Source organism: Geotrypetes seraphini, chromosome 8 (genome assembly GCF_902459505.1).
Source record: "Geotrypetes seraphini chromosome 8, aGeoSer1.1, whole genome shotgun sequence".
Classification (NCBI taxonomy): Eukaryota; Metazoa; Chordata; class Amphibia; order Gymnophiona; family Dermophiidae; genus Geotrypetes; species Geotrypetes seraphini.
The window spans coordinates 138,659,687-138,685,263 of NC_047091.1; the positions used below are offsets into that span (position 1 = coordinate 138,659,687).

Consider the following 25,577-nt stretch of genomic DNA (forward strand, 5'->3'; position numbering starts at 1 on the left):
TTCCCACCTGTGTTAACACATGCCTCGTTAGCATCTCATTAACATTGGTCATTAATGCATGCATTAAACGCCACGTTAAGTGTTGAGTACATTTGCAAAGTAATATTAGAAGGCTTGTGCAGCCTTCGCGCATGGCCAGACGTGTGAAAATGGTCATTTTAGAAAAGTGAGTACTTGTGTACATATCTGTGGCAGCCAGTTTTGAAGGGGATGTGGTTTGAGTAGTGCTTGCTTTAAAGCAGGGGTTCCCAACCCTGTCCTGGAGGACCATAGCCAGTCAGGTTTTTGGGATAGCTCTAATGAATATGCATGAGATACATTTGCATATAATGGAGGTTATAGGTATGCAAATACGCTCTATGCATGTTCATTAGGGCTATCCTGAAAACCTGACTGACTGACTGGTCCTCCAAAACCGGGTTGAGAACTACTGCTTTGATGCATTTACTTTGTCAGCATTTCCACCTGCTCTAAGTCTCTTGTAAGTGTCAGCTAACTGTTCATTTGAATTTAGGATGTGGAGGATTGAATAGATAAATGTGGTTTTCTCTCTGGTGTTTAAGCCCCCCTGAAAAAGCCAACCCCATGTCTATGAAATACACCATTTATGTACACAGGTTGCAGAATTGGGCCCTTACATAATGTAGATGTCGCATGTGCAGCCCCTTTTTACATAGAACATAGGGACAGAAGTGAAAATGGCCAGGTTGCGGTGTGCTCACTTAGGTTGATATTTTAGAGAGGATTTGCGGGACTGGGTAAAACGCGAACCCCATGAACCTAACGGATCTTAACCGTACACCCTTAAAAATCTGCTCACCTCAGGGGTGAGTGGGATCCATGAGGTTTGCAGGATAGTAGACTTGGGGGTAGGTCAGTAGAGTGGGCAGACCTGTTGGGCTATCTGCCGTCAACTTCTATGTTTCTATGACTTGAAAAAAAATGAGGATCCCTGTGGACTGCCATGCCACAACCACTTTCTTTTTAAGGCCATGCGCTGTTAGTTCTGTGGGGTCCTCTTTTTAACTTCTACCTTTTCTGGCTTCTTTTCTGTTAGTGGTTGGGATTGCTGGTTCTGAACACTGGGGGCGAGGGTGTATCATTTTGTGTTGGTTCTACAGCATGCTATTATGGAGGTAGCCTCTTTACTGTTTTGCTGTACCCAGCATTTCTGCACCCCAATGTCCCAAATGCCTTCTCCCTGGAGGCCCCACAGATCCCATGGAGCTAAAGTGCATGGCCTTAAAAAAGAAAGCAGCCTTGACATGGAGTTTGCAGAGATCCTCATTTTAACTCCCATGGACCTCACGGATCCTGCTCATCCCCGAGATGAGCAGATTTCTGAGGGTGTGCAGTTAAGGTCTGGGAGGTCCGTGTTTTACCCAGTCCCAGGATTTACCAGCATAGACACTAGAGAATGACACAGGGACAAATTTGTCCCCGTGTATTTTGTCACTGTCCTTGCCCATTCCTGTAAGCTCTGCCTTAACCATACAAGCCTCGAACACTTATGATTTGAAAGTGTTTGAGGCTTGTGCAGATGAGGACGGAGCTTGCAGGAATGTGGCATGGACTGGAAAAGAACTCATAGGGATGGGAAAATGAATTCCTGCGGGTACGGGGCAAAATTTGTCCCCATGTCATTCTCTACTAGATAAGAGAAACAATGAAGGAGCCAAACTCCAAAATTCTATTGTTGGCTTTTTCAGGGGGTTTAAACACCAAAAAGCTCAGTTAGGAGTGCAGGGATATTTGCCAGCATGTGTAACAAGAACAGCCATTTAAACATACAGTATATGCTGTACACTGAAAAAAAATGAATAGCACAGACCCAGAGGCTTCCATGTGGAGTTGTCCGCAGTTACAAATGGAAATAGCACTGTCACAACTTCCATGTGTAAGTAAGTTTCAAGTTTATTGAAATTTTGATTTGAACGCAATGTCAAGCATTTTCAATGCGTATAACAATGATAATTTATGGGAACCATTTAAAAACAATAAACATACAATCATATCCATAGTGAATTGAAGATACATAAGGGAGGCAGGGATAAATTACATTTGTTAAAAAAAAACAAAAAAAAAAACTCAAAACCAATGAGGAAGGGACAATATCAGGAAGGGTATTTAAAGCCAAAATTTTTTTTTTTTTTTATAAAATTTGATCTAAAAAGAAATGTTTAAATGGGACTTGATCCAAAAGAAAATAGAAAGGTCGGTGACCTATTTACAAATCTGGTTAAAGAAAAAAAAGAGAAAAATCCAATCTAAGATTCAAATGCATCTTTATATAGGTAACTTTTTAGTCTGCTTTTAAATTTATCTAAAGAAGTTTCAGTGCGTAAACAGATTGGTAGCTGGTTCCAAAGCTTAGGTCCCAAGATTGAAAAGATTGAAGTTCTTCTAGTGCCTATTACTTTCAATGATGGGATGGAATGGATAGCAAATGCTGATCTGTTGATCTTAGAGATCTAGTTGGGGAATATGGTATTAAATATCGATGTAAAAATGTTGGAGTATTGGTTTGCTGGATTTTAAATGTTAGCAATGCGATTTGATATGTTATTCTATATGAGATCGGTAGCCAGTGTGCTTCTTGCAAAAAAGGAGTAACATGATCGTATTTTTTTGAGTTAGTAATAATTTTTATTGCTGTGTTTCTATGTGTAAGCTGCCCCTTTCTACAAACTTGCACCTTTAAATGCTGCCAATTTAGTAGTGAGGGCACAATATTAATGTTTCATTTTGTAGGAGAAAATAAGCTACATCGGATCAATCTCTTGTGCAAAGTAACTCTGGCCATAAGGGGCACATGAAAATAAATAACAAACAACGCATGCCTCTTGAGTTGGTGTAAAATCCAACACGGAAAATGTTCCCCATACAGCTGTAGATTTTAATCTTGCCCAAGCTATGTTGAAACCACACACTTGAGATCTCTACACATAAATAGCAGCCGTACACATTTTTAAAAATGTTTCTTTTTAAAATGAATGTTCTGCTGTACAAGTCACCGTATACATGAATTTTTTTCCAGCATCACTATATAGTAGATATTTTATTAAAGGCTATGGGGCTCATAATAATAAAAAAAAATTAAAAAAATTCCAAGAACTGGCGTAAGTTGGTACTTGGATGATCAAAAAGACAGGTCGTCCAAGTACCGATAATCAAAACTGGTTTTAGACTTATCTAAAACCAGCTTAGGCCTTTTCACTGCTTCTGTAAGCCCAGAGTGAAAAGGGGCATTTTTGGAGGCGTGGATAGGGTGGGAGGTGGGCTGACCTAGACTTAGTCATCTGGCAGCCATAATCAAAAAAGTTTGACAGGTTGCCAGATGGAACTTATACGTTTTGATTTAGACCAAGTTAAGGAATAAGTTCTGAATTGGGCTGCTGAGCTGATCAGCTCAGCGGCCCTGGCAACCCCCCACCCGTAACAATCGTGGCAAGAGCGATGCCCAATCTCAACCCTCTTCCCAACTCCTAATCCACGGTGGCTACACATCACTCCCCAGATGTACAGCATTTTCTCCTCTTCCCCAGTCCAACTATTCAGCATCTCTCTCAATCTCTGCTTTCTTCCCTTCCCCAAAGTGTCCAATTTCTCTCCTCTCTTTCCTTCCCTATGCTGTTGCCAGAACCACCCAAATTAAGTCCACATATTAACAGAAAGGAAATGTAATAGGGACTATATGTGAAATCAATTTCTTATGTCCCATCCCTTCTGAAGTTTTGAGCATGTGCTGCCATCCCTCTGAAGCTTACTGTGCTTCCTGATACACCTGATTCTGGTTACGGCCTTTGATTGCAGTAAGTGAACCAATAGGGACTTCATATAACTTTTCACAATGTTAGATAAAGGGGGCAGGACGGAGCATCCTAAACTAAGAACTCTAAGATTTACATCCTAGTGATGCTCGTTAGTTAACCTTCCACCAGGTCCAGACATACCTACTGTACTTCAATATACTGGCTTTGCACTGTTACTGAAAAGGTGTGAGCTAAATCCAAGTTAATTCAAAAATAGTGTAAGGTAGTGGCTCCCAATGCTGGTCCTGGAGGCACCCCAGCCAGTCAAGCTGAGGTGAGTGGATTTTGGGGGGTGCGCGGTTATAATTCATGAGGTCCATGGGGTCTGCATTTTACCCAGTCCTGAAAATCCTTTTCTAAAACATCACATGAACACACTATGACCTGAGTATCTTCATTTCTGTCCCTATGTAAAATGGGGCTGCACATGTGTGAGTGGTGGCATCTACGCATGTAAGGGGACAATTCTGCAATCTATGCACATAAGTGATGAATTTCATAGAACTGGACATGGTGGGGGAGCCAGACTCCAAAATATATATCTTTATTAATTTTAAAGGCAAAAATAAGTGCAACGTATAATACAGACATTTTACACTTTAACAGCACTTAAATTCTATCAAATTATATTTTATGACAAATATATATATCATCCCCCCCTTTCTAAATATCCAACAATTGCACTCAAATTAAAAGTATCTCCCCACCCACCCATCCTGGATGTGTATGATCAAAGGGCAAAATCAACAATCACTCCTTACAGAATTTTGTCAATGGCTCCCAAACATCCATACATTTCCTATAATGTCCCTGTTCTATGGCCATCATATGTTCCATGTAATAGAGATTCCCACCAGCAAGTATAATTTAACCGATCCCAGTTTTTCCAATTCCTCAAAATAAGTTGTATGGCAACCCCTGTCATAATAAAGAGAAGTTTATTGTTATGGGAAGATATTTGGCTTTTGGCCCTCATTAATGTGCCAAATAGCACGGTATCATACATCAATTCCACTGGATTTTTCAAATTTATTCACTTGACCCCAAATGGATCTCCAAAATTTAAGTATCAAAATTCCAAACTATTGGCTTTTTCAGGGGGGCTTAAACAACAGAGAGAAAACAACAATCCTTCAAATCCTAAATTCAAATGAACAGCTGACACAGGAGACTTAGAATAGGTGGAAATGCTGACAAGTAAATGCTTCAAAGCAAGTACTACTCAAACCGAACTAAGGCCAGTACTGGGCAGACTTGCTTGGTCTGTATATGGCCATTTGGGGGAAGATGGGCTGGAGAGGGCTTCAATGGCTGGGAGGGTGTAAGTAGGCTGGAGTAAGTTTTGACAGAGATTTCGGCAGTTGTAACCCAAGTACAGTACAGGGTAGAGCTTTGGATTCTTGCCCAGAAATAGCTGAGAAGAAAAAATTTAAATTGAATCAGGTTGAGCAGACTGGATGAACCATTCGGGTCTTTATCTGCCGTCATTTACTATGTTCAAAACTGGCCGCCACAGATATGTATACAAGTACTCACTTTTCTAAAATGACCACTATCACGCCTCTGGCCATGCACCAATGCTGCACAAGCCTTCTAATATTACTTTGCAAATGTATTCAACACTGACTGTTAACGTGGTATTTTCAAGAAAAATGTATATTAGAACCAGATCTTCCATATATTAAGTTCAGATGAACATATTGTTTTTTTAATTCATCAACTGTATCCCGTCTTGACTGCATTCTATGTATGTTAACCTGTAACCCGTTCTGAGCTCGTTGGGGAGAACGGGATAGAAACCCAATTTAAATAAATAAAAAACCCAACCCACAACGAATATTCATTAGAGAGATTTGCATGCAATGGAGTCAGTACATCAAACAGCTGTGGATATCCTGAAAACCTGACAGCTGGAGTGCCTCCAAGACCAGGTTTGAGAATCACTGGTATAAGGTGATCCTTTTTATTGAACAATTAACTTATAATATGTATTTTGTTCATTTTTACCTCCATGTTCCCAAATTATGGGCAAGGTTTGGACAAATGATCTGAGAATACAGTCCTCCAACCTATATCTAACCGTTCCATGCTGATATGCATGCATGGAATTGTAGTTCTTAGTCTAAGAAAGGTGAAAGCTACAGCTCCATGCACACAAGGGGGCAAAAATCTTCTGGGGTTGACTAGCGGCGAGGTGATAGCATCCTAGTTCTAATTGGGAAGAAGGGAAAAGTTGAGAATGTTGCTTGCAGTGAAAAGCTCGCTGTTGGGGGGAGTCCAGAAGCTGAGCTTACTAAAAGCTGTACGAACAATAGTCCTAGAACCCTGTCCCAGCGCACCAGCGTTCGGGCGTTTAGAATTGTCCCTGGCCGCGCGCCGTAGCCCGGGCCGGGCCGAGAGCGCGAGACATGTCTGTACGCAGAGCGTTGCAGCTGCTAGCCGGAGGCTCGGCAGCGGCGCTGCTAGCCGCAGTGGCCGTGGGGAAGCCCTGGGCGGACAGCGCGGAGCCCCGTAACAACAACGGAGGGACCTGGGACAACAACTGGGACAAGTAGGGCCTGAAGCTGAGAGCACCATTACCCTTTCGCCTTCTCGTTGGCGCCCACGTGCTGGGGGCTTTCACTCTGCCCTTCTGTGACATCATGCGCGTGGGACCTGGGGGGGGGGGGGGGTGATCTGAAGGTTTTGACTTACCCTCAAAATCTCAACCCGCTTCCAAAGGTTGTGGGTTTCGGATTTTGGTGGGTGGGAAAAGCTGGGTTTCCGAACCTGCCTTGGGGACTCTAAAGCCGGGAGGTTTTAATTTCTGTCTTTTTAAATGTTAGATCCCAGCAACTTTTGTGCTTTTGGTGCTATGTTCAGTTTATTAACACCCTCCCCTTGTGCAGGTTTGGAACGACAGAGCGCTTCCCCCCCCCAGCTAAACCATCACACTGGGTCCTCCTCACTCTTCAAAGGGTTATAAGCCATTCAGGATTTCCACTGTGAATATGCATGAGATCTATTTAGGAGTACTATGAGGGCAGTGCAAGCAAATAGATTTCATGCATATTAAGTGTGGAAATGTTGACTACATTAGCGTTGCTGACTGGATCCAGTTGCATACAGGGATTTGTAGTTCTGATTCTCCCCATTGCATTCCCTAAGAAAAGCAAGTAGGGCTGTATCAACTCGTGTGAAACTGGATCCAGTTGGCAGCCTTGGCCTAAGTTGCTTGTTTGCCCTTGAATTAAACTGTGTGGTGCTATAGGTGGCTTCACTTGCTGGATATGGTTACTGCCAGGTTTTCAGGGGGTTATGTAACTCATAAATAGGTTTGTTTTGAGGAAAGATGAACAGACAATGAATGGGATGTTGTACCATAATAATCTTGGCCCAAATTTTAAAGCACTCCCATTGCAGGGCCTTGATGAATAAACTGCAGTGAAACATAGAAACCTCCCCCAGTTGTATTTTCTAGAAATATTTGGCTTTTGTGTAGAGTCAGTTATGAGGATTTTCTGAACTTAATATCTTCCATAACATACACTTGATCTTGGTGTCTGATTGATGAATTTTTTCATTATGGGCCTTTGCCAAAAAAAAAAATCCTGGTGAATGAAGACTCTGATTTTGAACTTTCTCAGTTTTTGTATAGGTTTTAATTTTCTTTGGAAAATCTGAACAGGTTCTTATCCAGAGCTGGTTCAGCCTGGGCTTTATGATCAGCAGTGGAGGATTCAAAATTGAGATTTGGATGAGATGAGTCTAAATGATATATCTGGAGACATTATCCGTACTAAAAGATAGAGAGCACAGAGGTAATGGTGTGGAAGAACGGGAGCCAGAAGTCCTTGAGCATGCGCAGATGCTCAAGGCCCAGCCCAGCGGCAAGAGGCAGGATCTTCAGGCACTGGCACGTCCTGCGGGTTGTTGCTGCATGCCAGATCGGAGTAAGGGTTTGCGCAGACTGGCGATGCCGGTTCTCAGGGGGGCTCGCGGACAGGGGGGGCGATGCCATTTCTAGGGGGGGGTTGCGGCTGGGGAGGCATTGCTGGTTCTCGGGGGGGGGGGGGAGGGCTCACGGCCGGGGAGAAATGCTGATCCTCGGGGGTGGAGTGGAAGCATGTCAGTGGCCTCGTGGGGGGGGGGGTCTTTTGGGGGTGGGGTGGAAGCATGCAGCATTGGTGGCCTCGTGGGGGGGTGAACCAATCAAGTGAGTTTCCCTTACTTCCTATGGGGAAACTCACTTTGATATACGAGTACTTTGTTTTACGAGCATGCTTCTGGAACAAATTATGCTCGCAAACCAAGGTTCCACTCATTGTATATCGAAAATAATCACTAGAAGAATGCTACCGATGCAGCATGAAACAATAGTTGCATAAGATTTAAGTCTGGGGAGAGAGCAGTTGTTGGAGCTGGAAGAACCGTATGTTGAATGTAAACTGAGATTTTTTGACTAAAGAAATGGTCCAAAAATGGGTGTCTTGGTTTATGTTTATTAAAAGTTTTAACCGCACTTCAGTTTGTCAAAAGCACAGTGTACAAAATATATAAAAACAAGAAACGAAAAGGTGCCATATAAAATAGGAAAGTAAAGAAAAAGCAATAGAGAGAGAACAGAAATGAAATTAATTTAAAAATTAATTAAATCTAAGAAAGCTAAATAATCTAAAAAGAAAATAATTTTACTTAAATCTTGTTTAAATAGTTGCCAAAAAACAGGATCCCAATTTACCAAACTTCTCATAAAAATGCTAAACTAAAAAGATGCGTCTTAAGCATTGATCTGAATTTTACATAAGATAACTCAGAATGAATCATAGTTTTTCCCCTCCACTGCTGCAGCAACCCCCTGAAAAGGCAGACTTTTGCTGCCGCGATCAGCACATACCCACGCTCCCACTGGAACGTCAGCTAGTGCTCTCTCCCTTCCTTCTTAGCAAGAATAACTCCCACACCCCAGCCAACACCTGAACATCAGCTACTGCTCCCTCCCAAGCCAGAAGAACACCCACACCCATACCAGCACCCCCCCCCCCATCTGCGTACCACCGGAACGCCAGCTAGTGCACCTTCCCTCCTAGCAAGTGAGACTGACATCCCTTCAGGGCTACCGCGATGTCCTGGTGGTCTAGTGGCACATTGGGGTAGGAGCGATTCCCACTCACTCCTACCCATTCTTCCACTGCAATAAAATTGGCCGCCGCAACTTCCAGCAGCAGTCTCGCAAGAGGTACGGGCATTATTCTTGCTTTGGAAGGAAGGAGGAAGCACTAGCTGATGTTCTGGTGGGAGTTGGAGCATGGGTGGGGGTGCAGGCATCACTCTTGCTCGTGAGGCAGGGAAAGAGCACTAGCTGATATTCCAGTGGGGCGCAGGCAGGATTGCAGACAAGGGTGTTTCGCTTGGGAGGGAGGAAGGAAGCACTAGCTGACTTTCTGGTGGGGTTGGGGCATGGGCGGGGGTGCAGGCATGCCTTGATTGCAGCAGCAGCAAAAGTCTGCTGGTTTGGGAGAGACTTGCAGCTGTGGTGGAGGGGTAAGACTACTGGGAGGGAGGATGGTAGAATATAAACCCTCGTTTTATGTTCGAGTTACCATTTTTACTCTAAAAAGGGGGGCAAAAATGGTACCACAGTTTATATTTGGATAGGTTTATATTCGAGTATATAGGGTAAAACAGAAATCATTCTACATGTTGATATCTGATTTCTGGAGGATGTGGTTCTGTGAGGGTGCTGGTTTCCTTCTCAGAGACATGATGTGACTTTTGTTGTCAGTGTGGGAGTATAGTGTGACCATATGGCTCCAGAAAAAAGGGAACGGATTGAGACATCCGGGTTTTACTTCCATTGAAAGCAATGGAAGTAAGGAGAACAGATTGAGACATCTTGGTTGCTTTCAATGGAAGTAAAACCCGGATGTCTCAATCTGTCCCCTTTTTTTCTGGAGCCATATGGTAGCCTTAGGGGAGTATGAAAATGATGAAAGTACTTAAGTGGACAGTGTGTAGTTCTTGATTCGTGCAAATATCTGAGGCCCTACATTCAACAGCTTGCAATTGGGGAAAGTTAACCCATTAGTCAGAACTCATGCCCTGTAAACAGAAAGAAGATTAATCTAATCTACTATTTGTGCGTTGTAGGCTCAAGGCGAGGTATAAACTTAATCTTCCCTTATGTGGTTAACTGCTGAATATTGTACTTAACCACATAAAAGAGATCTGACCACATAAACTTGAATATTCATCCGGCATTGAATATCTGGGAATTATTCTGACAGCGGCTAAAAACACACTCGTCGCCAGCTGAATATTAACCCCCCCAGTAGCCTAATCTAAAAAAAAATGAGTGGAACTGGAAAAGGTACAGAGAAGGGTGGCAAAATGATAAAGAGGATGAAATAGGTCCCTAAGGAAGAAAGACAAGACAGGTTAGGGCTCTTCAGCTGGTAAAAGACATGGCTGAGAGGAGATATGTCATAAGTAAGCTGAAACTGGTAAATACAAACTATACATAAATAACGGTTTCTTATGTAATGTATAATATTTGATGTATTTGTACTCCACTTAGAGTATGTAGGTTAGAGGATTAAAAGATGGTTTTAAATAAAACATATTTATGTCTTTAAACTTTACCAGGACCAGGGTAAGTTCCATGAAATTAACAGGTAGCAGATTTAAAACAAATTGGAGAAAGGTATTTTAGATAAGAAAAATCAAGCTGTTGCCAGAGGATGTGGTGAAAGCCATTTATTAAAGCTGGGTTTAAAAGAGATTTAGACTAAAGGAAGGAACTCAGTTTTCCCACCCCATTCCCATGAGTTTTATCGCTGTCCCTGCCCCTGTCCCATTCCTGTAAGCTCTGCCGCAACCATACAAGCCTCAAACACTTATGATTTTAAAGTGTTTGAAGCTTGTGCAGATGAGGACAGAGCTGGCAGGGACAGGCAAATAAATTGCCGGGACGGGAAAATGAGTTCCCGCGGGGACGGGGAAAAATTTGTCCCCGTGTCATTCTCTAATTTAGACATTTCTAGATGAAAAGCCCATAAATACTAGCCAAGTAGACCTCAGACTGCTAATCACTGTGAGGGACTTCAGGACATTTCCTAGTGACTTGGATTGCCACAGTTGGAAACAGGATGGTGGACTTGATGAACTCTTCTTGGTTGGATCCTGTATGGCATATCTTATGGCATATCTGATAATACTTGTATGCATATCTGATAATACTTGTCTGCTGCCTGGTTTTATAGGACAATCGCATTCCCTCTCTGAAAAATAACATAACACAGAGAAAAGCAATATCCCAGATAAACGTGTGGTCCCCCATATCACCTGGTGTGCCAAGATTTATGTGATGTATGAATTTATAGAGCCTATAATTGTGAATTTTGTGGTGTTTTAGACGAGAGCCACAGTCGCTTATGAAACTGAAAAAGCGAAATCAAGAGACAGGTGAAGAAGAGATAGAACCACAGTTGAACAACTACAGAGCCAAAGCAACAAGGCACATCTTCCTCATTCGACACTCCCAGTACAACCTGGCAGGCCGCAACGATGAGGACCGAATGCTGACATTGCTGGGTATGTGAGCCATACTCTGGGACTTATTGCATATACCCTCTTCATTCTGTGGTCTTGTACACACATTTTGCATTTAGTGCGCAAAATGGCGTGCAGAGATTATAGCAGTGCTTCCCAATCTTTTTGTGGACATGACCCTTTGATTACAGCCAGATAAAATAATGATGCACCTGTGAAAAGCCTAACTAGATCCTGACTCCAAAGACAGGTTTTTGGGCCCCCATTTTGTTAACCGAGTCGAGCCCTCCTGTTGGGATGAATCAGTATAAAAAAAAAATCAAAGATTAGATTAGATTTTGGATCCCAGAAGCTCTTACATGTATAACTTAATTGCCTAATTAGGTGCAAATTGACACTAACAGTCAATCTTCAATTCTTGGTGTTAATTGGCAAAAAACAAACAAACCATGAAGCCACCCCTTTGGGTCCTTATACTCCTGCTCTGCTCATCTCTCAACACCTCCCTCTGCCTGAACCCTCCCTCTCCCAACCTGCTCGACTCCTCAAATAGTCACAATTCTGGCCCTGGCACCAGAATCCCCACCCTGACGCGCCCCAGGAATCACCCCACCAGAAAAAACCCCCGCAAAGTCAATCCCACCTCTCTAAAGCCTGTCCCCCATGCTAACCTCCCCTGCCATGCCTCTAACTCTCTCACCCCTGTCCCGACCCTTTACTGCAACGCCATAAAATTCAAATTCTGAAGGACCTCCTTGAGGACCTTGATCCTGGATTCCTGTGCATCACAGAATCATGGATCTCAAAAGACGACCTCTTCACACAAAACGAACTCTGCACCCATGGCTACCAAGGCCTCTTTTCACCCAGAATCAACCGCAAAGGAGGTGGCCTGGCACTCCTCTACAAATCCTTCTTTGATGTCCAGCTCCTCAAGAGAGGCACCCATGCTTCATTAGAATATATGCTAGCCTCAATCAATGATGAGCTCTGTCCTCACCAACTGGGCATCCTGTTACTATACCGTCCACCTATCCCTTGGTCCAATTCCTCTAACCTTGTCTTCGAGACCATAACTAATGCCTTTCTCAAATTCCAAAGATTACTAATCATCGGAGACGTTAATCTCCACCTTGACGACTCCACCAGCAAGGACACGATAGAATTCAATGACTTTCTCATCTCCCTAGGTTTCTCCCCCCCCCCACATCCGCTCCTACCCATGAAAAAGGGCACACCCTAGACCTCATCCAGTTCCTCGACCTCACCGCCTATAAAACGTCTGCCGAAGACACCCGTTGGGAACACATCCCGTGGTCAGACCATCTCCTAGGGGCCTTCTGCCTCCCCATCTTCATGTCTCATCTCGGATCCCCACCCCGATCCCCCAATTCTATTACCTTCTGGAAAAAAATTTCGATCGATCTATTCTGGACCAAATTCCTCAACCTCCTCCCCTCCATTCCCAAGCTTGCAGACTCTGAAAACAATTGGCACAATTGGATCGCCCTTTCCAAGTCCACCTACCACTCCCTCGCCCCCCAAACCACTAAATCCATCACCTATCCCCATAAAGCCCCTTGGTACCTTCCACTCCATAGAGACCTGAAACAAAAATGTCGAGCCTTAGAGCGAAAATGGAAAAAATCCAAATCCTCATCTGACAGACAGGCCTGGAGAATCAATATCAAACTCTACAACTCAATATTAAAAAAAGCAAGGAAGAACTTCTATGGAGACAAGATCTCCAAACCCAAAAACCAGAATGGCACATTGTTCAACATTTGGCGCTCCCTAACCACTAAAAATGACTCCACCCTTCTTCCCTCATCTCCTTCAGCCGAGGTCCTAGCAAAATTCTTCAATGATAAGATCTCTACCTTAAGGCACTCCTTCCCGCCCGCAATCTCCTACAATTCTCTGGTGCCCCCCAAACCCAACCCCACCCTAGCTGCTCTCAACCCCATCCCTGCCGACAGATCCTGGACTGTCTTCGAGCTCGTATCTGATTCTCAGACCCTTAAACTCTGCCTCAAGTTAAAATCATGCATCTGCATCCTGGACCCATTTCCCTCCTACCTATTTGAGAAAATCCCTGCACAGGCCATCACATCTCTTACCAAACTCATAAATTCTGCCCTTATCAGGCCTATTCTCCACTGAAATGGGACACATCGCATTGACCCCTTTACTGAAAAAAGCTGACCTAGACCCCTCCATACCATCCAACTACCGTCCAATAGCAAATATCCCTCTCCTCACCAAACTGCTCGAGTCTATCATATCTACCCAGCTCTCTTCCTACTTAGAAAGATTCTCCATCCTCTTACCTTACCAATATGGCTTCAGACCCAACTTCTGCACTGAATCCCTATTGGCCTCTCTAATCTCTAAGGTTCAGCAACTGCATTCTCGTAACAAGTTTGCTGTCCTTCTACAATTCGACCTCTCCGCAGCTTTTGACGTTGTCCACCACGACATTCTAATTTTCCAACTCTCCGAGATAGGCATTAGCTCCATAGTTCTTGATTGGTTCTCCAAATTCTTGCGCTCCCACTCTTACATGGTTAACATGAGCGGCACCTCATCCTCCCCCTGGACCCCGACTTGTGGTGTCCCACAAGGCTCACCCCTCTCCCCAATCCTCTTTAACATTTACATGTCCTCCCTGAAACTACTCCAACTATCCCCCCTTGAAACATAAAGTTCTTCCTGGGTTTTGTTTCCTTTTCTCAGGTCGACAGCAGGCTGAACTGACAGGGCAGAGACTGGCCAGCCTAGGGCTGAAATACAATGCAATCGTCCATTCCTCCATGACCAGGGCAGTTGAAACCACAGACATAATCAGCAAATACCTACCAGGTGTGTGTCTGACATGCAGGTAATAAATGCAGGGATGGGATCCAAGATATATATATATATATATATATAATGGGAACATGCATATCTTGGATGGAATATTACCCTCCTAAGGACCTTCTGCAAATGAATAATGGGGTGGGTTTGTTTTTATAATACACATAAAACCTGTAGCTTAGCTTATATGTGATTGTGGACAAATGCTATACTTCATTTGGATTTCAAGTGGAGTATATAGAATGTCTTGGTGTAATTCTTTCTTGTGCTTTTATTCATGTACTACTTGTGACTATGCAGGGGTGAAGAGAATAAGCACAGATTTGCTGAGAGAAGGAGCTCCGATCCAGCCTGACCCTCCTGTCTCTCACTGGAAACCAGAGGCTGTGGTAAATGGCTCCTCCTTCCCTTTTTCACAGGCTTTGCTATAAGTGACCTGTCTTTGAAGAGTAAAGTGTGCTGTGAAATGTCTGGTCTTGGTAATGAATGGAATAAATGCCTATCAAGTCCATTTGTTACATGGTGTTCATGCAGGTATTTTTTTAATTTTTATATTGAGTGTGCGACTTTATGACCCATCTTGTATAAAGGCAGAATATAAATAAATAATAAATTATAAGTATAGCCTTACTGGGTCAGACCAGTGGTCCATCTAGCCCAGCATCCTGTCTTCACGATGGCCGGTCCAGGTCACAAATACCTGGCAAAAACTCAAATAGTAGCAGCATTCCAATTCTGCCGATCCAGGACAAACAGTGGCTTCCCTCAGTCTGTTCCAGATATTCAGAATCCCATCTTGTTGTAAATAGTATAGTTTCAGAAACATGGATGCAGCCATCTTTGGACTAAATGGCTTGGAAGTACATTCATGGCTGAACAGACTACATGATAATTATAAAAGGGGTGAGGTTACAGGAGAAGTATTATTACACCTAGGTAAAGTGAGGGGATAACATGCCTTATTGGCAAATGGTAGGCCAGTTTGTGGTGTGCCTCACATGTAAGCCTTGTCCTTTATTGATATATATATATGATCTGTTTCACCATATTTATGAAATGTCTGACGTATTTCTTCCTTAGGTCTCAGGAGTTTTCCTTTGGGCTTTCCATACAGAACAAAAAATGTAGTGTTTATATTATATCTTCTATTTAAAAACAAAAAAACACATTAACCGAGGGTTTATATTCAAGTGCCCTGCCAGGTTCTGCACCCAGCCTCCTCCCTGGTTCTGCACTCTGTCCCCACTCCCTCCCTGGCTCTGCACCCCATCCCCACTTCCTCCCTCCCCTGATGCCTTGCAGGGCTATCTCTGGGCCTGCCATAAACCCTGTTGGTCCAGTGGTGAGCCGGGGCAGGAGGGAACCTGCTTAATGCCTCACTTCCAGGCTATATATACAGTTTCAGAACAAAAGTTGGCTGTGTATATCTTCATGGCAGCACGTATGGCCCCCAGTTGTGAGGTGGAGACAACGATTGCTCCCAGATTATTTGCTTCTCCACAAATCATGTCTAAATTGACTGCGCTCCGCCCTAATACCTTAAATATATATATCATCGAGTATGGGATATTTATACTTCCTGGAGAGAAATGTAGCTATACTGAAAGTTTGACCAACCACTGCTCTGGATTTGCTGAGGTTCACTCATGGGTATGGCATTGTTGATTGAATGTTAGAATTTAGGGTTCTCAGACTTGGGAGGGGTAGGGGGATGGTATGGGGGCTATTAAGTTAGGGAAGTGCATAGTTGTTATCTGCAGTTTTCGGATACTGTGATCTGTTTGCTGTAATGGATGCTTACTATTTTGTATTTTGGTGCTGTTGTGCCTAAAAACATAAATAAAGATAAAATGCCTTAGATCACACAATGGGGGTGAGGAGATTTGAAGCGCCCCATGTGTCCCCCCCTGACGATTAGCTCTGCTCTAAGCACTAGCTCACAGTTCCTCATATAGGCACCCTTTTATCAAGCGTGACGCTCATAGGGAGCTTTTACCGCAGCGACTTGGGATAAAAATCCTAACGCAGCTTCATTAAAGGGGTCCGTTGTTGTAGGACAGGTTGTGAGTGGCATCGGTATGTCTTCTTCACAAGAGTCTTTTCTACATTTTAGAACTTGCAACTAGAACAAAGCAGGCAATATGCAGTGATTATTGTGTTTTATGTTTAAATCTATTTATTGCAAACCATACATAGTACAGAGTATCAATGATCAAGAATAAAACATGAACATGCATACATATATATAAAATGGAAAGGGCGTTAGCTGTCCAAAAAGGGAAATAAAACAAATTTCAAGATGTGTGGAGGCCATTGATGGATTATTGTAAAGATTAAAAATAATTCTTCCCTGAATAAATAAGTTTTAGAAGTTAAGGGAGGGAGGGGGTGGGAAATTTTTTGGTTATAATTAAAATAAATCATTTTCATAAATGTATAAGGGAGGGGAATATTATTCTATTTTATAAGAATCAATTATAAGTTGTCAAGTGTATTTGAAAGTTAAATTGAAATATGTATTTATTGTACTTGATTTTAGATTTAAAATGAATAAAGTTTATAAAAAAAAAATCAGTGAACATGCATACAGCTTGCATAAATATTTATTCCCCACCCCCATTCAACCTCTCCCCCTACCACAGTACACTAGAACGTATAATCAAATAGAACTCCAACCCACCCTACGCTCCCTTCTAAAACTAAAAACTGAATCAAAAACTTTTTTTAAAAAAATTTTATTTAGTTTTTAATGCCAACAAAAAGTGCGATACAATTTACATACAAATAATAATAATCAAATAAGCACTTATAAACAATCAGAATCTATACAAAAAACAAAATTCCCTCCCCCCATCCAACATTACCATCAGGAATAATACCAAAACAAAAGATATACCCCCCTCCTGCTCCCCTCCACTCCACCCCCGGATGTGTGGGTGCAAAACAACGGAAGATAAAGATAAAGGGTAACTATAACAAATCTACAAAAGACATCAATGACTCAAAATCGGAAACTTTTAACTGTAGGAATTTTATGACAGATGTGACAAGAAAAGCCAGCTAAAGAAAAAAATATTGCACTATTATAGAACAAAATTAAGATTTCTCTGATATTTGTTGTGTTTTTAGTCAATGCAAAATAATTGTAGGTTGTTTTCTGTTAAAAACAGGACACTCGAGCAGGTCTGCCTGTGTGAGAAAGCGAGTGTTTCTTGTGGCCTTACTGGAGTGACTTCTCAGTGTAATCATGTCTTGTGCTAGGACTATACTGAGCTTGGATATTAGAGCAGAAACTTTTTGGGCTTGAGTATCTGAACCTATTCTGTACTTCTGCCTGAAATTTTTCCTTTGTTTCCAGCAGTATTATGAGGATGGCGCACGCATTGAGGCAGCTTTCCGTCGCTACGTACATCGGGCAAATGCAACACAGGAGGAGGACAGCTATGAGATTTTCATTTGCCATGCCAATGTCATTCGTTACATCATCTGCAGGTGCGATGGCGGAAGAATCAAAGAATGGTGATATAATGAAGGGGCCAAGGATCTGAGGTTAAATGAAATTGGCTCCACTGATGGAAGAAATTGGGCAAGCCTTGTGTGGAATGCCGTGCTCAAGGTGGCTTTTTCTCATTGAGCTGGGATGGATTGAGTTAAACAGATTGTGCAGTTCACATTTGTTTTTGTTTTTTTCTGAGAGCATGAGGGTAAGGGAGGATTTATACACACCTATGTGAGAGAAGCAGATATCTGTGGCTGTGCATGTCATATTTGGCTGGTATAAAGATTGGTTGGCTGTTACTGCCACACTAGATATAGGATGATAGGACTAGGTGGTAGATGTGCTGTTAAATATTTATTCATATCAGAATAGGAGCTAACAGAAAGTAGAATTGACATTTGTTGTTTTCTAGAAATCATTCCATCTAGTGAGCATCTAGTGAGATGGCTCCTAAGGCAGTGTTTTAGCAACTGGAGAAGTATTCTTAGCTGAGCTGCAGTACTTTTTTTTTTTTTTTTTTTTTTACAAGATCAGCATAATGATGTAATGATCATTTCCATGGCTATGGGATCTTGATTAATGCCTGGAACCCCATTTTTTCTGATAATGTTTACTTCCAGTGCAAAATGAACATGAGTCTTGACCAGTGGGTTATTTACCTTTTATTTGTGAATTTTGCAGAAGCTTTTCAGCCCACCTCCTTGTGTCAGTGGGCAGTGTTCCATCTCAGTCTTTCCTTCTGCAAGTGAGTTGAGAATATGTCTTTTCTTCTGCTCTGCAATTGGTTTATTATTTTTGGGTTTTAATCTGAAGTTTGAGGCTTCACAATGCTCCAGAGGTTCCCAGGATTTCTGGGACAGCTCTACTTGGGAGAAGATACAGTCTCTGGTTCAGAGGGCTGTTGCTGGGGGGACAACCCTTTCACAGGGAACCTACTTAGCTGGCTTGCACTAACACTTAGGATAGCTCAGGGTCCCCTGAGAACTCAGCTTGCCCCTGATTTATCAGGCGCTTGAGAACATAAGAATAGCTTTACTGTGTCAGACCAATGGTCCATCTAACACAGTAGCTCATCCTCACTGTGGCCAATCCAGGTCACTAGTACTTGACAAAACCCCCCAAAGTAGCAACGTTCCATGTTACCAATCCAGGGCAAGCAGTGTTTCCTCCCATGTCTGTCTCAATGAAAGACTATGGACTTTTCTTCCAGGAAATTGTCCAAATCTTTCTTAAAACCAGCTATGTTAACCACTCTTACCACAACCTGAGCGCAGGCTGAATGGTCCAGAGGTTTGTAGAGGGTGCTGCGCCCCCCTTCCCCCCCAGGAACCAGTGGAATTGAGGGTTTCATGCTCTCAGAACCTGTCTAAAAGGTAGCCCAAAGAGGCAAGCGGCGGAAGATACTTCTATGCTTGTCTGAGGCAGAAATCTTCTCCATTGTCAAGCTGTAGTGTGAGCTGATGCAGGCACAACACATGTCAGTTCTGTAAGTATGGGAGACTGGAATGTTTCAAGAACTCAGAACTCAGAACCTACAGTGTAAAATCTAACAAAGAAAAGTCAGAATCCTGGTCAAACCCCTGCGGCGTACCACAAGGATCTCCACTATCCCCTACCCTCTTCAACCTCTACACTGCTTCTCTAGGAACGCATCTGGACAATCTAGGCATAACCACCTATAGTTATGCCGATGACATCACCATCCTCATCCCATACGATCATTCTAAACCTACCATGACAGACAAACTTCACCAAACACTTGAAACAGTCACAACCTGGATGAAAAACCACAAACTTAAACTCAACCAAGACAAAACCAAATTCATCCTTCTCGAAAATGACAAGGTCCAAACCACAATCAACCTAGATATAAACGCAATCAAATACCCCATCCAAACCACCATAAAACTACTTGGCATGACCATAGACAGACGCGGCACTATGCAACCGCAAATAAATAAAACAATTCAGAAATCATTCGCAATCATGAGAAATCTGAGACAAGTCCGAAAATTCTTTGAAAGAACACAATTCCAACTTATAGTGCAATCCCTAATACTAGGTATATTGGACTACTGCAACATCCTCTTCCTTCCTTGCCCTGCAACGACGATTAAACAACTCCAAACAATCCAAAATACAGCTTTGAGACTCATCTATTCATTGAGAAAACATGATCACATCACTGAAGCCTTCATCAACTCACATTGGCTTCCAATCCAAGAAAGAATCCAATTCAAATTCTACTGCATATTATTTAAAACCCTACACGGAGACAGCCCATCATACTTGAACAACCGCCTCATCCAAGCACCCTCTACCAGACACAGAAAAACGCACTCCCCATTCATACCCCCCCCAATCAAGGAAGTCAAAAGAACAAAACTACACGACGGCCTCCTAGCCACTCGAGCCGCAAGACTGGACAACCAGATCTCCAACCTTCTGATGACCACCCCAGACTATAGGACGTTCAGAAAAGAAATAAAAACCATACTTTTCAAGAAATTCCTGAAGCAGCAATAACATCACGACCTCTTAGTAACTCTAAAACTGACATTAGATCTACCCATTACCGCACTAATAATAACAAAAGAACTTCCACTGTGACCACCTATTAATTCTTTTACAAACCACCTCACCCACAACAACACGTTAAATGTTTATAAGATCTACAACTTACCTCTCTAGCTAATCATTGTAACTCTACTTTTTTAATTAACCTTTTGTAATCCGCCTTGAACCGCAAGGTAATGGCGGAATAGAAATCCCTAATGTAATGTAATGTAATGTAACTGGACTTTTGAAGGTCTCTGGCACCTCCTATAGGGTCCCTTACCTCCAAAAACCCCTTCCATTAATTTTTGAACTTTTAATCAGCTCTCCCTGGCTGGTTTTTTGTTATCTTAGATTTCCCAATTTTATTTTAAAAGCTTCTTTCTGCCTCAAAACATCTCAATTTTGCTAATTGATTTTTATGGACTCCCTAGGTCTTTGTACTCCTGTATCATGCTAGCTTTGTGATGAATGGCCAGCTGAGGAGTGTCTATGTACCACGTGCTGCAGGGCACATGAGGGGGTGGGGATCGCTGGTCTTAGCTCCATCTGGTCCATCCAGGGTCTTGGAGTCACAGGAAGCTTGAATGTTGGGTCAAAAATTCCTCTTAGAGCCCTTACATAGGGACTTGGCATCATCAGCGAAAAGCAGATGCGCAGACACCTCGGAACCCTTGAGGAGACAGGAAGTGTCCCTACAGCGGTCCTTAGAAGATCTAGTTCAGAGATTTGACTGATTTTGTGAGTTTGATGTTTGAAGCATATATTATAAAAGGCCATATGTACAACCTAGTAGTATGCTTCCCTTACAAAGAGCTGGTCCATCATGGAAGGGTACTCCACAGGAGGCAGAAGTCTACTCAAATAAGGACTGGGATGACCAGGGATCAGGATCGTTTTCTTTTCTCCCACAAAGTAAGTCCTCAGGTTTAGACGATTCTGGGTCGCAAGTGGGCGCTACCAGCCAAGAGTCTATGCAGCCCTGGACCAGGAAGAGGACCTGACGATGTGCAGACTGTTTAACCCAGCGGATTTAATGAAAGTCATTATAGTATCTTTGAGAGATTTAAATTTGGAATTGCCGCAGACTTCCACGGCTCAAAGACCTCATTTTTCCTTCACATCCAGAGATCACCATGATGCTCCCAGAGCATTGGGAGGAGGCACCAGAAGGCCCTTTGAGGGTTCCCAGAACCATGATAAAATTAAATCCAATGGCTCCTGAGTTCCAGCAGTTCTTCGTACCATCTAAGGTGGGTTTGCTGGTAGCACAAGTTACGAAGCGCATATCCCTTCCTAATGAAGATTGAGTAATTTTAAAGGATGCACAGGATCGCAGAGTGGACTTAGTCCTCAAACGGCAGTTTCAAGCTGTAGCTTTGTGTCTGAAAGCAGTGGTTGCAGTTTTTTCTTTTTGGTACACACCTGCCATAAGATGCTACTTCGGGCTCTGACTTTGGAGGAGAGTGCATGCACCAGGAGTTGATTATGTTTTAGACGCTCTGTATGACCTTTTCAGTTGCAGTGGTGAGCAATAGGTTGAGGATATGACAGATAGAGAGGTTAAGAAAGTAGGAGAGATGATGATCAGAGGAGCAGGTAGTGAGTTCGTCGGAGGAGAGAAAATGTACAGTTTCCTCAGTGATTTTAGAGAAGGAAGAAAAGATGGCAGGGAGCAATGGAGGATTGACAGGGCAGATGGTAGGAGGGAGAGGTGGAGCTGATTCAATCAAGAACTCAGGGTTAATCTTGTGAACCTTGTTGTAGAAGTATTCAGCCATAGTCTGGGGAGAAAGAGGAGTCAGAGGTGAAGGTACTTTGAATAGAGAGTTGAGTGTGGCAAAGAGATGGTGAGGGTTGTAATCTGCCTTGTTTAAAGGAGGAATATAAATAATAAACCATAAACATAATCAGTCAAACGGGCATAGCTGTCTTGTTTTGCAAGTGAAAGGGCGGATTGGAATGAGGTCAGCAGGAATTTGAAGTGCATAAATTCAGCATGAGATCGGGATTTCAGCAAATGACATTCTGCAGATCAGGTACAGGAACATAAGTAATGGATCTTAGAGGTCATCCAGGGCTGGAGGAGTTTGGCACGCCTTACAGAATGTGATACAGGAGGAGCAAGAGTATCAAGAGCAGAGGAGAGAATAGAATTATAGGAAGAGATTGCTTCATTGACAGATTTACATAGCATAGTGTTAAGAGAGGATGGTGGAGAAAGTGGCGTAGAGAGTGCCTGGGTCAATGGTCTGAAGATTCTTGAAAGTATTGGTGAGGATCAGTTGTGTCTGTGGCAGAGGGTGATGGTCAGAGAGGGGAAGAATTGAGGTGGAGAAGTTGGCAATCGAGTAGTCGGAGAAGATGTCACGATCAAGGCAGAGGCTGTTCTGCTGCATGGGGATGTGGAGCACAGCTGAAGATTGAATGAGGATATTAGAGCAGGAAATTTTGAGGTTTAGGATAGAGAATGACATGGGGTCAAATTTGTCCCCATTCCTGCAGGAACTCAATTTCCCTGCCCCGCCCCCACAAGTTTTGACTCTAATCCTGTCCCTGCCCCATTCCTGTAAGCTCTGCCTTAACCACATAAGCCTCAAACTCTTATGATTTTAAAGTGTTTGAGGCTTGTGCAGATGAGGATGGAGCTTGCAGGAATGGGGCAGGGACAGGAAAATAACTTGACAGGACAGGGAAATGAATTCTTGCGGGGACGGAGAAAAATTTGTCCCCCATGTCATTCTCTAATGTAGGAGACAGAGGTGTCCGCAGTATGAAAGTTAAAATCACCAAAGATTAAGGAGAGAGATGAAGGTTTGAGAAAGAAGATAGCCAGGAGTCAATGTCAGTGAGAAAGGAAGATAGGAGTTTGTCTGGTGTCAATAAATGACCGCTGTTTGGAGAGGAAGGGGAGTGAATTGATTGTCGGAGTGGACTTCGAAGGAGGAGTAGTAGTGAGACTGAAATAGGAGAAGAGGTTGAAATCTTCAAGAGGGTGAGAGTAAGAGCCCAACCTCTCCTCTGCCACTAACTGGTCGAGGTATATGAAAGAAGTGGTAACCTCCATGACATAGGGCAGCAACTGAAACAGAGTCTTCAGGAAAGAGCCAGGTTTCAGTTAGTGCAAGCAGGTGGAAAGAATGAGAGTTAGAGGTTGTGGACATAAGCAAGTTTGTTGGAGATAGAGCAAGCATTCCACAGGGCATGTGAGAAAGGTAGAGAAGAAGGGGAGAGGAGAGGAACAGAAATAAGATTAAGGTTTAATTCAGTGTCTTGATTTGGTCAGTGACTTGATTTGGTCAGGGAGATCCTCTTGCTCTCCTTGTTATTTCTCCTCTTTTAGGGGCAATAACCTGCTTTGGTATGAACTGAGAAGACGGGGCACTGCCCACTTACATAAGGAGGCGGAGCTGAAGAACTGGATGATTTCTTCTGCAAAACTTGCGGGTAAAGTTCAATAACTCGCTGGTCAGGACTCATATTTCTTTATACTGGAAAGAAGATTTTCGAGGTAAGAACCTAATCTTCCCTTTGCTCAGCAAGGGCTGACCAGACTCCTTTCTCTTGCAGGGCTTTACAGTTTCCCCCAGAAGGCTGGCTCCGGATGTCTTTAAATAATGGCAGCATCAGTCATCTGGTTATCCGACCCAATGGCAGGGTGGCATTACGTGCACTGGGGGACACGGGATTCATGCCTCCAGATAAAATCACTCGAACCTGAACATGCATCGTTACTACTGTTTGCCACAGAATGGATTTTATATGCAGCTGTACAGCAAGATACCTAAATCCTTGAATTTTTTCCTCTTCTGCCCTATAATGCTTCCAGTAGTGGATCTGTGGTTTCTGTAGTATGCAGAGTGATTAGGCAAAGATCCTGTTCATTGAGATTCTATTATTATAAATGGCATAAAAGATGGACTCTGAATTAGTGTAGTATACTTCCTAAAGTGAAATTTAGTGAAGGAGCTGTAAAGGCTGTCTTAGATTATTCTGTGGGTTGGCTAGTGCGTGGAAAAGGTGATATATGAAGGTCAGGGTGTTTCTGCTCAGGTAGAGTCATATAGTAGATATTGTGCCCTTGTTACACTCACTTTCCATTCCAGTGTCTGAAGAAAGTGTATGAATATTGCCAGAGGCTTCTGAATGCTGAGCATCATTTTAAATGCATTTTGTAGGGAGGTGAATCCTCACTCTCCATGAGCAAAGTTGTGTGGAAGTCACAAGCAGCAGAAAGGTTTAAATAAGCTATTGGTGATCCACTGTAGGGGCAGAATGGTGCATACCTGTATTCTAAAGTGCTTTGTTATTAGGGGCACTGCATTGGGTGGCACAAGCTGGGATGAAACTCACGACCCTTCTTTCATCGTGCTTAAGATAGACATTTTTCTGATTGATTTTACCTTCACACATTAGTATTTTTTATAGAAGAAAATTAATATCTGTTTTAAAGATATGATAGGAAAGTTTGTCTGAGGGCAGCCATTTCAAAATTTGCATGAAAGGGTCTTTGATTTCATGTAACACCTCCTGGCAGAAGCTGCTCATAGTCAATTAGGAGTCAGTACAATCTCCCTGCAGTCTGGTATGTAAGTGCAGATGCCTAGATTTGTTTTCAGAAGGATAGGAACATTTACCCTGTAGCAAAGCTTTAGAAATGGTTAAGAAGTGAACTTGGTCAAAGAAAAGGTTGTGCTGTGTTGAGGGCAATTAGCCTAAGACAACCAGTGTAGCTTCCATCCTGATGACCTTGTCACGAACAGCCATGCTGAATTCCAGACTGAAATAATTCAACACTCTCCCCTTTGAAATCTATGATATTTCCAAGTTGGGGTATTACAATTATGATGTTTCTCTTTGTATTTCCTGTCTGGTGTTCCTACTCAGGACTTGATGACCTTGTATTTTAAATTTTGCTGCTTCCAGATCAAATCTTGTTGCAGAAGGTGACAGATGGGATGACTAGCATAATGAATTATATCATCTTAATCATGAATAGGCTGGGATCTTACCACTGCAGCATGCTTGCACAGTACAAACTTGAAGGAATTTATGGTGTGTGTGTATGTGTATGTATGTGCGTGCTTTTTTATTTATGCAATTTTTTTGCATCTGGAATCCAGGCATAAAATTTGCCACTAGAAATATAACAGATTAAAGCCTCAAATCAAAAGGAAAAAATGGTAATTTTCAGTGCCGATCTGATTCTGTGAATGGAGTTTATAAGGCACCTTGATGTAGCTTGGGAGGTAAGGATATTTCTGTTTATGTAATAAAAGGACAGCATCCTATTCCTGTTTATGAGTCTCCTTTTAAGGACAAAG

The 25,577-nt window shown here is 42.7% G+C and overlaps 1 protein-coding gene across 3 annotated transcripts; it reads left to right on the forward strand.

Annotated features, from left to right (window-relative positions):
• Positions 1-5,641: 5,641 nt before the first annotated feature.
• Positions 5,642-25,550, forward strand: PGAM5 (PGAM family member 5, mitochondrial serine/threonine protein phosphatase). 3 transcript variants are annotated; one of them, XM_033956623.1, is made up of 6 exons: positions 5,642-5,743; positions 11,206-11,384; positions 14,079-14,204; positions 14,499-14,587; positions 17,557-17,690; positions 23,824-25,550. In XM_033956623.1, exons 2-6 carry the CDS (start codon positions 11,225-11,227, stop codon positions 23,972-23,974), a joined length of 660 nt encoding a protein of 219 aa, XP_033812514.1. In that variant the 5' UTR covers positions 5,642-5,743; positions 11,206-11,224; the 3' UTR covers positions 23,975-25,550. The 3 variants fall into 3 exon arrangements, with proteins under 3 accessions (XP_033812514.1, XP_033812513.1, XP_033812512.1); XM_033956622.1 differs by lacking the exon at positions 5,642-5,743 and adding an exon at positions 6,098-6,363 and having other exon boundaries at positions 17,560-17,690; XM_033956621.1 differs by lacking the exon at positions 5,642-5,743 and adding an exon at positions 6,099-6,363.
• The last annotated feature ends 27 nt before the right edge of the window (positions 25,551-25,577 follow it).

Bases quoted from the DNA above. Each gene is read 5' to 3' on its own strand.
- PGAM5 (XM_033956621.1), top strand. From the start codon at position 6,221: ATGTCTGTACGCAGAGCGTTGCAGCTGCTAGCCGGAGGCTCGGCAGCG. The intron at 6,364-11,205 runs GTAGGGCCTGAA...GTGGTGTTTTAG, and splicing joins TGGGACAACAACTGGGACAA to ACGAGAGCCACAGTCGCTTA. The intron at 14,588-17,556 runs GTAAATGGCTCC...CTTTGTTTCCAG, and splicing joins ACTGGAAACCAGAGGCTGTG to CAGTATTATGAGGATGGCGC.